Source organism: Rhipicephalus sanguineus, chromosome 2 (assembly GCF_013339695.2).
Source record: "Rhipicephalus sanguineus isolate Rsan-2018 chromosome 2, BIME_Rsan_1.4, whole genome shotgun sequence".
Classification (NCBI taxonomy): Eukaryota; Metazoa; Arthropoda; class Arachnida; order Ixodida; family Ixodidae; genus Rhipicephalus; species Rhipicephalus sanguineus.
This window is the reverse complement of record NC_051177.1, coordinates 92,216,734-92,229,346: the sequence shown is the minus strand read 5'-3', so window position 1 is coordinate 92,229,346 and position 12,613 is coordinate 92,216,734. Positions and strand designations below refer to the sequence as shown.

Sequence of the window (12,613 nt, the reverse complement as noted above, 5' to 3'; positions counted from 1 at the left end):
CGCAAGCGGTTAGCGTACGACGCATGACAGTTGCGCGAAAAGCCAACGCAAAGCTTTTCGTACGCTATTCTAAAACTGCCTATTGAGTTTCAGGAACGCGTATTTAAACGATGGCGAGTGATAAACAGGCAAAAAAAGCAAAACGCACTTCCATCACGCAGTTCTGTCATAGACGCAAAAGTTAAACTATGAGTCTCAAGTTCTTTCATTTCATTCCTTCTAGGAACAGCGATATTAACTGCAACATCGTGCTTTTCACGATTCAGCCGTAATTAAAAAAACAATAACTGTGTTGTCCAACTGCAATTCGTAAATGTGTGGCTGCGAACGCAAGCCGCATGCTCACCTTTAGTTTTTCGGAACCTCGAAGAATCTTGCGGAACTCGGCCGGTCTTGAAGTATCCGTGCACCGTTCCATGATGTACGAATGGTGCGTGCCGTTAACCACCACGGCGGCGAGAGCGCACAACACGCAAACACCACGAAAACTCCACACGCCGGCCAAAGCTCGCTTCATGTAACGGAACATCACGAAACTTCATATCAAGGCCGGCGACTAGGACGGGCTCCTGTATGGCGGCGACGGAGCACGGCTGACAAAACGACCACTCCGATAAGTCTCAAGAGCGAACAATGACCCGCTAACCACAACAGGAGACTTGAAGGTGTCCGCCAAGCATAACCTCCCTGCACGGCCAGCCTGGTGCCCGCTCTCAGCACTCGCTTCGTGCTACAACGGAACTTTCGAGGAATTCAAAACTAGCGTCGCGGCGCGCTCGCGGCCGGCGCGGGGTGCATGGCTTTGCCGGCACGGCGGCAGGCTGCCATTGGCTGCTTTAATTTTGAATCTCCATGAACACTAGCGCCAATTTCACCTTCAGTTACGGCCCCTTTTAAGAGGCCGCCGAACTAGCAAATTATTCAAGATGGTGTCGGTGACGTCATCATGACGTAATTCTTTGGGACGCCGGAGCGGCAGTGTTTCCGGGTATTAGTCTCCTGGTCTATTAGAATGCGTTGCGTGGTTGCGTAGGTTGCGCGTCTTCGGTGGTGTTGACGCCGGCTCGAGCCGTGCACGAAGTGACGCGGTGACGCTTGGACGGCGGAATATTCATGGAGCTGCGGACACCGACAACGGGCGCCAGTTAACGGTGAGTGTACTGCTTTCGTAGGTACTAATTATACAGCTTTAGCTGGGCGTCTGCAGCAGCGCTGCGGAACCTGCCAGCCATTTCCAACAGTAGCCTGTATCCGCGGGGCTGTTGCGGATGCCCAACCAGAGCTTTCAGTTAACGAGTTGCCACCGTTATGCGCGTTGCTGTACAAGCTCCCATAAAGTGAGCGATGCAAACAATAATCGAGGGTCATTTCTTGCTGATCGCACGTCGTGTCTGCACTACTGAAGGTGCAAGATGTCGTTTTGAGATGCACTTTAGTCTACTTCATAGTAACATTTCCATCGACCTTGAGTGTGCAACGTGCTTCCACGCGTGGGAACGTGAAAAAAAGAAAGCCTGTGTACAGAACGCTCAGACGCACTACATGTAATGGTTTTTGTTGGCTTAAAGACGGTAGTTTGAGGTGCAGATATAGTACGGTGGCTTCCAGAACGTACGCGGTAGTCATTCAAGTTGGACACGCCTCGCCGGTAAAGTGAAAAAGCTCTAGGCTTTCGACGGCGCGCGTTGTTGTGGCCGCCGGCGTGCACTCTTTTCCCTCGTTTCTGTTTGCTGTTTTCGTGGTTTGCATACACTGAGATTACGTTGGGCGCTATAACAGAATCGAGTGAGTGTACGTGATTGTGGGAGTTATGTGCGCTAATTCTAGCATATGACATGTCTGATCTCGACGTAGACGGCGTACGCACGCGCTGGGTGTCGTTTGGGCCCTAGTACTTGCATCTGTTTATCTGAGTATTTAAGGATGGGTTACGTTTGTAAAACATGCGGTCAATAACCGCTCACGGCATGCCCCTGGTTGCCGGAGGATGTGCTTTGTTGTTTTGTTGTTAGCCTTTATTATGTCTGTGTGAACCACTTGTTGTGTAGGTTTTGCAAACCTTTACTGCAATTTCATTTTCTCATCATAATATCACGTTCTGCTTTTCAGATACCGTTTTTCATGGTGCTCACGCTGGACAGGAGCGACAACCTAGCAAGCCACAAGTCTGATGCCTCAAGCCGTCACCACTTTTTGATTTAGTCTTAATCACAAGGAATAAATATGGAAACATGATGGCTGTTTATTTAGCACCATATGACACTGTGCCCATCACAGTCACACATTTTAGTTGGCTATACTCATAGAAGCATGTAAATGAGGAATACCCAAACTTCTTCATTGGAAATCACAGACCATCTTTTCGCGCTTTCTATATAACTTTGCTGGAAAATATGTGTTGTTTTGACGGGTTTTATTAAAATAATGCTAAAGCTGAACTATTCATTTTTTACAGTCGCTGGCCAGTACGGCAAGTACTATTGGACTTGCTGAAAATGAATACTCCACTATTTTCAACAGTAGTCGCGCAAAAGTAGAGCAAGGATCAAATGAGTAGCTTAAAATACTTGTGGAGTCGCTTGATGCTTCGGTGTGGGTCCCCTGACCCCCCTAGGAGCGTTACCGGCAAGAGTCGTCTGACTCCCTATAAGCGGTAACGTGATCCTCCCGATGAGAGTCTTTGCACTCTTCCTAGAGGGTCAGGGGACTCTCCTAGAGCGAGCCGACCCTCACCCACCAAGAGAGTCACCGTGACTATTTAAAGAGAGTCCTATACGTGGCAAGTCAGAACTCTCCGAAAAGAGTTACGCATACTCTTTTTTTTCTTAGAGTGCAGGGGACTGCTGCCGCCGGGGACCTAGCGGCAAAATAGGGACAAGCGCACTTCCGCCCTGGTGCTCGGCAGAACGAAGTTCATAGTCGCTTGGGTGGGCACCCACCCTGTGGGAAATGGGCGGCATGGGACCGCCAGCCCTAAAAATAAGATCATCCTTCTTTTTTTGTTTTTTCCACGTTGCGGCTCCGTTGCGCTCGCTACAACTTGCACCATCATGCGCGCCAACTGGCTGATGCGGTCCAAAAAACCACCGCCAGCTTATCGGCCTACCGCTGCAACGGAGCCGGCGAGTCGCGGCCGCAGCTGATTTCTTTCGCCCCAACTGGCTGGCGCGGTCCAAGAAACCACCGCCAGCTTATCGGCCTACCGCTGCAACGGAGCCGGCGAGTCGCGGCCGCAGCTGATTTCGTTCGCGCCAACTGGCTGATGCGGTCAAAGAAACCACCGCCAGCTTATCGGCCTACCGCTGCAACGGAGCCGGCGAGTCGCGGCCGCAGCTGATTTCGTTCGCGCCAACTGGCTGATGCGGTCAAAGAAACCACCGCCAGCTTATCGGCCTACCGCTGCAACGGAGCCGGCGAGTTGCGGCCGCAGCTAATTTCGTTCGCGCCAACTGGCTGACGCGGTCCAAGAAACCACCGCCAGTTTATCGGCCTACCGCTGCAACGGAGCCGGCGAGTCGCGGCCGCAGCTGATTTCGTTCGCGCCAACAGGCTGATGCGGTCAAAGAAACCACCGCCAGCTTATCGGCCTACCACTGCAACGGAGCCGGCGAGTTGCGGCCGCAGCTGATTTCGTTCGCGCCAACTGGCTGGCGCGGTCCAAGAAACCACCGCCAGCTTATCGGCCTACCGCTGCAACGGAGCCGGCGAGTCGCGGCCGCAGCTGATTTCGTTCGCGCCAACTGGCTGATGCGGTCAAAGAAACCACCGCCAGCTTATCGGCCTACCGCTGCAACGGAGCCGGCGAGTCGCGGCCGCAGCTGATTTCCTTCGCGCCAACTGGCTGACGCGGGCCAAGAAACCACCGCCAGCTTATCGGCCTACCGCTGCAACGGAGCCGGCGAGTCGCGGCCGCAGCTGATTTCGTTCGCGCCAACTGGCTGACGCGGTCCAAGAAACCACCGCCAGCTTATCGGCCTACCGCCGCAACGGAGCCGGCGAGAGCGGCCGCAGCTGATTTCGTTCGCGCCAACTGGCTGATGCGGTCAAAGAAACCACCGCCAGCTTATCGGCCTACCGCTGCAACGGAGCCGGCGAGTTGCGGTCGCAGCTGATTTCGTTCGCGCCAACTGGCTGACGCGGTCCAAGAAACCACCGCCAGCTCATCGGCCTACCGCTGCAACGGAGCCGGCGACTCGTGGCCGCAGCTGATTTCGTTCGCTCAAAGCACGGCTGAAAGCAGCACGTTCACTGCCGCGCGAATGCGCTAGTCACGTGTTTCTCTTTTTTTTTGTATTTCGCGGGCTTGTTTTGCAGCTTGGAAAAAATGGTATACGTGAGACTTTCTTTACCGCAAATAATGCGATGGGTGTTTCTGAAGATGCTTTCGAACTTTGCAAGTCGCAATGTTTGCCTAAATGCAATATTTAGCAATTTATTTAAATAATCTTTATTGACAATATAATTAATTACGAAACGAAAAATTGTCTGTAGTGCGCAAGGTGACTGTCAGCAATTTGCAACGGATTTCACTCGCTGCCTCTAATATTGTATTTCTAACCCTTGGCTAAAGATAGCTGGGACACCCTGTATCTATATATATATATATATATATATATATATATATATATATATATATATATATATATATATATATATATATATATACAAAGTTACAACGGCATCTTCAAGCCTCCCTTTTTTTTCGCCAGGTGCCTGGAACACGGACATATGCTCGCTGAATGACTTCTTCAGGATCACCTTAGTACACGCCGAACATGCCCTGCTTCGAGAAGAATTTCAGATCAGGGGCATCGTGGCCATTCTAGACATCAGGGGCCTCAGCGTCTTCCACATTACTCACTACACGCCTTCAGCTATAAAAAAATTTATTACACTTGTTCAGGTCAGTGGAAAAGCAGACGGTGCACTTTTCATGCGAATCATTCTATGGTTAGTCACACCACGCGTTTTTTTTAACGTGTTTTTGATATGTAAAAAACATACTGAAACAATTTTCATATTTGTGCACAAATCTATTAAGCCAGTAGCTTAAGTTTTTCGGATCAGACCAACTTCAGAGCTCTGAGTGAAGCGTGTAGGCTATACACACTTCACACAGAGCATGGCGCAGATTTAAATCTTTGAGATGCTTTGTACACAGTTGTGTACACGACTTGTTTTTGCTAGTTGTGTCGACTAGTGGCTAAGAAAGAGCAAGATACATTGACCGTTGGATGAATTGAACATCCTGCATAACAAACGTTTCTTCGTTTAGGTTCATTTTGCAGTGTACTGTTGGACATGATCACTTTGCGGAAGACACTACCATATTTAACGAGTCAGTCGACGTGTTGCTTCTCGTGAGCCATGTCAAAAGTATAATTTTTTTTGCTCAAAGTGGACACAAGGGGATATGAGTCTGCACTACATTTCTAGCCTGAGATATGGCTCTCTTTATGCAAAAAACAGAACATGAATGATTCCAGCATATATATATATATATATATATATATATATATATATATATATATATATATATAATTCAAAAGTAAATGCTGAAGATCCGGTGCACATGTAGTTGAAAAAATGAAGGAGCACACTTACGAAAATTGCATATTTTTACTCATTTACGTTTCGGCCGTGGGACGGCCTTCGTCAGAATGCCGAAGCACGGCACGGCCTTCTACCCTTCTGACGGCCTTCTGACGAAGGACGTCACACTTTCCTCTCACACCGCTCTTGGTCGGCGGGGTGGTGTCGCTCACTCGGAGCGGTAAAGTGACGTATCATGACCGTGGCCTCCGCGATTAGCTCCTGCAACGCGTCGTTGCTACGCGTCCGTCCCGTTCGGAGCGTTTCTAATAGGAGAAGTGCAATTTTGTCAACGCCTTACCACACTGAGAGGTGGCTACCTTAGCTCACGTGTCGGCCTCCCTCATAGCATCCATCCTGATCCATCCAGCCTGATCCATCCATGCTAAATATAGCGCTGCGACACGCACCTAACTCGCCGGACTACAGGGGAGACACGACGCGCATTGCGCTTCCCTCCAGTCCAGCCGTGGTGTTCAATAACTCTTTAACATGCCGCGGGATGGCGACCTTAGCCCAAGTTCTCTATCCAATCAGCGATGCTCTCCTGGCTTTCACATCACTTTTTCTGATTACGCTCTCACCGTTAACTACTACAGCTACCACAAGGGTTTGTTTAATCATTGATCATGGACGTTAGTCGTCGGGATAAAGATGTACCACCAAGCGTCAACGTGAGTGCATTCACGTTGAACGGTGCTATAGCTGCCGAACACCAACAGACATTGTGGAAACTCTCTTATATCAATGTACAGTAAACATTCAACTACTTCTGTAAGGGCACGTTTTACTTTCGCGTTATACCGATTCCTATGACGGAGGGATCGACCATGTTTTTACCAATAAAGTATGCCGCTGCAGACGCCGTCAAGTTCTATGACGTCATGACGGGTTGGTCCGGAGACGCCAAGGGGGACGTCGCGCCACCTGTATTTATTATATTTTTTGCGCGATTTCTAGCTTACCAAGCATCTTCTCATGGTAGGAGCCGTAGTTTTGGTATTGTGAAATAGTAGTCTAATAATACGAGAAAAAATGTTTTTCTCTCTAAAGAAAACTAACCTAGCTGAGCGGAATCCGCAAAATAGCGAATGCGACACAAGCTATACATGCCGAAGAACGCATTTCCGTTTGTGGCGAAATAGTGTTCGTGTAACGTTTGGGCTGTAATTGCAGCGGTCAATACAGCTTTGTCAGGTCCTCTGTCAGCTATATTGGTCAGCGCTGCGACTGTATACCTGCACATATACTTTGTAAATAGTTTTAAGTAAAAGTACTACTTCATTCACATACCAGTATATTTTTTCGCAGCTTCTCTGTACTGTTTGAAACACGCCTGACGTATTTGCGGCTCCATACTTTGAAGTTTAATATGCACTTCGAGATAGTGTAGCTTGCGTGCTGTGTGCGAATCGGGAAAAGAACGGCTGAAAAACGCGAAGGCAAGGAATCGGCAGATGCTACGAAACTGCTCTTCTATAAATCTCCTCGTCGCAACTGCCGTGTGCCGTTTAATTACTGCAGCAGCATGTACAGTGCAAGACTGAATCATGCCTTTATTTTTTTTTTTGTAAGTGAAAATGAACACCTAACCATACCAGAACAACAAAGCTTTAGAAAAAGAGAACTACTGACTTCGTACCGAAGCCTTAGTATTGGCGTTGCCGGAACCGTAATTTAAACATGCAACAGGTAAACGAGCGAATATAATTGATATGTGTTTGTAATTCCAGGATTGCCTGCCCTTGCGGATCAAAGCAGTTTACATCATCAACAACCATGCTTTATTTGACATTCTGTTCACTATTGCCAAGCCATTCATGAAGGCCAAACTGGTGAAAAGGGTAAGAATATCCCAAGAGAGACGTTTATTACCTCCTTTAGATGGTTCCGTAATGTACGTGTGATCTGTCCATATATGGCATTTCTAGATTTAAGGGACTTAGGGCATCACAATTGCTCTGCCATCTCAAATGGTGTCCAAACATAAGCTGGGGAATCAGTTAACAACTATGACATATAAAAATACCTTGCTATATATCGTTATGCAGACACAAGTTCAGCCAACGAAAGGCAGAGTGCCTAAAAGGTCGTGAGCCGTGGAACGATGAAGATTTTGCATCGAACCTAGCATCTCCATCAAATGTCTCAAGGAGGAAATAATGAAACGATTAAACAAAGAAAAAAAAGACTTATTTACGGTTTAATTAAAAAGGTGCAGCAGCGCTGAATAAACAAAATGGCTGCCCGAATCCTGCGCACTCTTTGTGCCAACATGTCATCTTCGTTTCTGTGCTGACGGGCAGAAGCCTCACTGCATCGTAACGATATATACTTATAAAAAAATTGGGAGTACTAACTTCACTTAGGTATGTTTAAATCATGGGCCCCACAGTGCAGTATAAATAGCTGTTCATATTGATTTTAGAGGAAGCTACGAGATGAGTGGCCCGACAAGTTGTCGGTCCATTTAATGAGGGGCCGCCAAAGCATCGGTAAAGAGAAAATATGAAAATATTTTGTGTTCACCTTGGTTCGCAGATTCGCTTCTTCGGCTACGATTGTGAGGAACTGCACAACCTCGTGCCAGATGACGTGATCCCCGAGGAGCACGGCGGCACCAACGAAAGCTACGACTTCGACACTATAGAGGAGGAGCTCAAGAATGAAGAGCCATTCTTCGAGAAGATTAACGCTCACGGTTATCGCCTGGAGGCGGAGAACGAAGACGAAGTGACTAGGATTTAGCTTAAACTAACGCATAATAAATCGACTCATTGTTTTCTTTCGCGAATTCGTGCAACTTTCGTGGTTTCTTTTTGTGGGGTGGCGTGCGACATACTCGCAAGTATGCTGTCGAAGCATTTCTCGCGAAACGCCTGCAATTGCGCAGGCGATAGATATTCTAGCTCTAATCTACAAAAGGGCTAGTTATTATGTTGGTATGGGTATGGGTGCCACAAGAACAGGTCTTTGTAGAGTCGAGCTGTCCGTGTAGACCTGCCCAGGCCCATAGCCAAGAAATTTTTTTCTTCTTTTTCTTTCGGGGGGGGGGGGGGGGGGGGGGGGGACTGATGAGGGCTTCGACATTTTGAGGAAAACACATATTTTTCACTAGTCATTAGACCCCCCCCCTCCCGGCCACCCCTCGAAATTTTGAGGGGGGGATCCTTAGGACCACCCCCCTCCACTGGCCTGGTCGAACCCCTGCATTTTGCTTCAGTGCAGGTGCTGGTATACTGGTAAGTCAGACTGATATAGAATGCCTGCGATTGTGAGCTTTGCCTGAACACTGCTCACGCACGATGGCTTGCTCAGTCATCTCATCTTAGGTGAGTACCCTGGAGTAAACGAGGCCCGATGTGCGAATACAGTTGCACTGAATGTTGTGCGGGGCTCTGCTGGGATGCTGGCGAGATGGTAAAGGTACATTGGACTCATTAATATCATTCCAAGCGCCGTTGAGTTCTTGAAAGAAAGTGTTCGGAAAAAGTGAGTTGTGTGACTGGCACAGTCGAGCTACAGGCGCTGCACAGTCACGGCCGCACGAACATGTTGATTATGCATGCTTAATTCAGAATAAGTGTTTTAACAGCGAAGCTATTTAGGCTGGCCGTAAGAACTTTGTTGCGTGTAAAAAACCCTTCGGAACGCCCCGCGTTTCCTAGCAACCGCTAATGCCTCAACTACGCCGCACCTGCTCCGCGACACCAGCACGCGCCTGCTTCGGCCTCTTCTTCTTCATCTTCTGCTTCGCTGTCAAAACTCGTGCGCCCATTGCTCCGGCGCGGAATGCAGTAACTCTGATGGGCGAGACAAAGAGCGCAGAGAGAGAAGAGAGAGAGGAAGGCCAATAGAGATAGAGAAAGAGAGAAATTCTAGCGGAAAACAATTTTTCGCGAGGTGAGATTCGAACCCGCTTATCCACAAGCCGAAGGCGAAGGCCTTAACCACTCGGCCATCCAGGCACGCTAGCAGAGCGTAGCCTAGTCTTGTATGGTATATTACACAATAGTATAGTATAGTCAAGTATAGCAAAGGGGTAGGAAAGGGAAGTGAGGGTGAGGAGGAGGAGGGGAGAGAGTAAAGACAACATAGAAAGAAAGAGAGCGATGTGAAGACCTATAAAGACCGATATATATATTATATATATATATATATATATATATATATATATATATATATATATATAGCACACCCAGAGAAAGAAGGCAAGAGAGATAAACGAAGTGAAAAATGACACAAAAAAATAGAGAGAAGAGTGTGAAAAAGAAAGAAATAGAGGAAGAAAGATAGAGAAAATTAGCAAAACTCAGTAATACAGCAACAGCCCGGACTACTTAGATGCCCATCAGCTCAACTCTCTCTTTAACATGGCGCCTCCAGTGCAAGTTACGCCTTTTTTTTGTAAGTAGTTTCGAGGTGGAGGCGATGCGTGAGGGTGTCGATGTGTATCTGGAGTTGAAGGCCAATCTGAGGCTAAAAATGGAAGTAATTTGCGTGTAAAATTTGTTTTTTTTTCTTCTACATAAACACGCCTTGTGACCCTCATTACAAAGATGAAAACCAAGGCACTGACTTACGCGTACTCGAGATACATGATTACACTTTCGTAATCATTAATATACGCTTATTATAGGTGCAATTATGATCTCTGGCAGCATTTTTTTTCCTGCACGCCTACGTCGCAGAATAGCGATCTCGCGTGGCGGTTTTCCAGCCTGTATTGCATCACGCGGAAAACAGCAAAAAGCCAGCGGCGCAGGACAAGTCATGTTATATTTGGATGCCTTCCACAAATTAAAAAAGCAACAAGTTCCTCGAGCGTATCGTGGCAACTACAAGCAGGACTTGAAACAGGTGTCGGAAATAAAACTTCTAATGAAAAAAAAAAAACGATACCTTGTTGCTTGATAAACAGTCGGTTCGAAATTGGCGATTCATTTTGTACATGCAAGTCACGCAATCACATTACGCAAAAACACGTAAAGGAAAGGGACAATAAAAAGCTTCCTGTTGTACGTGCTCCTCTTTCTGCGCGGGACGTTACTGCTCGAAATTTACTTCGCCATGTCACTGCGTAATCAGAGACGAGTGCGCGTATTGCACACTCATAAAAAATTTAACTCCTTAAAGGGTTATAACTTAGAAAGAAAAAAAAAATAAAGCATAATGCATGTTTATAGAAAAAAAATCACGCCATCTCCCGCTGGAGGGAACCATGAGGCGATGCGAAGCAGCGTTTCGGCATGTCGAAACGCTGAGGGGGAAGTGGAGAGGGGAAATGGGAGAGAGTGGAAGTGGAGAGGGGGATGGTAGAGGTTGAAGTCGAGAGGGGGAGAGGGTGAAAGGGGGAGAGGGGAAGGGAGTGGAGATGAGGTGTGTGGAGAGGGTTTGCGCATGCGCAGTAAGGGTGGTCACGCCGCACACCACCGGTTTGAACTCCGCCATAAGATGCTTCGCATCTAAAAAAATTGGCCGCGTATCTGCGCACTTCGCTTCGAAGACGATAGTCTTCTGCCGGCCGTACTACATGAGTCCTGGTCTCATCCGCGGCCACCCGTGATGCTGTTCCCAGGGCCACTGCCAGGTGGCAGCACCATATCGTCGGCAGAGGGCTTTTTCATGCATAGCGTCGAATTTTCAGCGCAGCCTAAGAAACACTAGGACCTTTAGAATTACGTGTATATATATTTTATAGTAAAGGAACACACCATCTAATACTTACGTATTGATGTTGCGCCTCAGATAGCGCTTAATATTTGCTTTTTGATCAACAATGTTCCCAAGTATGAACGCAGCTACCAGTTCAAGATGGCTGGGCTTTCAACAAGTGCTTAAACATTGGTGAGGTGGCTGAATCATGTGACAAACAGACAGACCAAAATTTCTGCGTTCAAGTATCCCAAGAAAGACTATCGTCTTTAAAAAATGGAACCATGTATAGTCGGTTACAACACCTGTTACACCATGGTTACGACCTGAGAATAAACACAAGCTCCACCCGGAAAACCTCGGCGCGCTTGTCAATCACCTGAGAGAGTCGTGCAAGCTGGTTTCCTTTTGAGCCATAAGTGCTTTTTCTGTGTTAATGCAAATACCACGCATATAGAAAACTAAAGGTTCGTCATTCCTACGGAAAGTATGTCCTTTGGCTGAGAAGTGGGGTCAGAATTTACAACTAAATTTGCCAGGACGTTCAAGTTTTCGACTTCAAACCAACACGTATATGTGTCTGTATGGGAGCACCAACTCTCACAGTCACGCGAAATTTCTTAACGTCAAAGAAATGAGCAAATGTGATTACTATAAGTGTAGGGCACCTTGTATGGCGGATGTTTGGAGTTAGAGCTACATCGCTGTCGCAGAGGAATAACGACATGTTTGCCCAATTGGTAGTCTTGGCCACAATGTACGTAATCTGGAGAAGTCGGTGTCAGGCAGAAGCTCGTCGACAACCACAGCGTGCAGCGCTCTCAGCCAAGCGCCGTATCTATCAAATTGTTTTCAGATACCTAGTTGACGAGCTGAAGTGAGTGGGTTGAAAAGTGGGACCCTATATGTATTTCGGAGCACATTCGCGTTCTACTTAAGATTACCAAACGAAAGCTTGAAGCACTTGAAAATGGTCACAACCCTAACAACAACACATCTTAAATTTTCGGGATTGATATTTCAAAGGTGCTGTTTGTCCAAACAATTCCACTGAGTAGATGTGGTTTCACTAGTCTGAGGCTTCAATTTCGCATTTTCAACTTGTGAAGGAATTAAACAACATTAATGAGTTGATTTGTTATTAGGACGCTCGACGATTCGACGTGTGATTCACGTCCGTCTATTTATGGGTAATCCACCCTCTCTTTCCTCTCCATCTTTAAATCTCTCCCACCTTGTTCCCATGTGTAGGGTAGGAAACCGGTTTTCCTGAACTTGTTAACCTCCCTGTCTTTCTTTCTCTAATATTTCTTCTCTTCTCACTTGAGCAAATCACACATACTTACTGTATATGTTGAAGTGACAA

The 12,613-nt window shown here is 47.1% G+C and overlaps 1 protein-coding gene across 1 annotated transcript; it reads left to right on the top strand.

The window, feature by feature from the left end:
- Window positions 1-4,709: 4,709 nt before the first annotated feature.
- On the top strand, window positions 4,710-8,598 carry LOC119383379 (alpha-tocopherol transfer protein-like; the record flags this gene model as incomplete). Its single annotated transcript, XM_037651480.2, is given in 3 exon segments — window positions 4,710-4,903; window positions 7,326-7,436; window positions 8,134-8,598. Coding segments are annotated over 3 exon segments (512 nt in total), but the record flags the coding sequence as incomplete, so codon positions are not given.
- Between the last annotated feature and the right edge of the window lie 4,015 nt (window positions 8,599-12,613).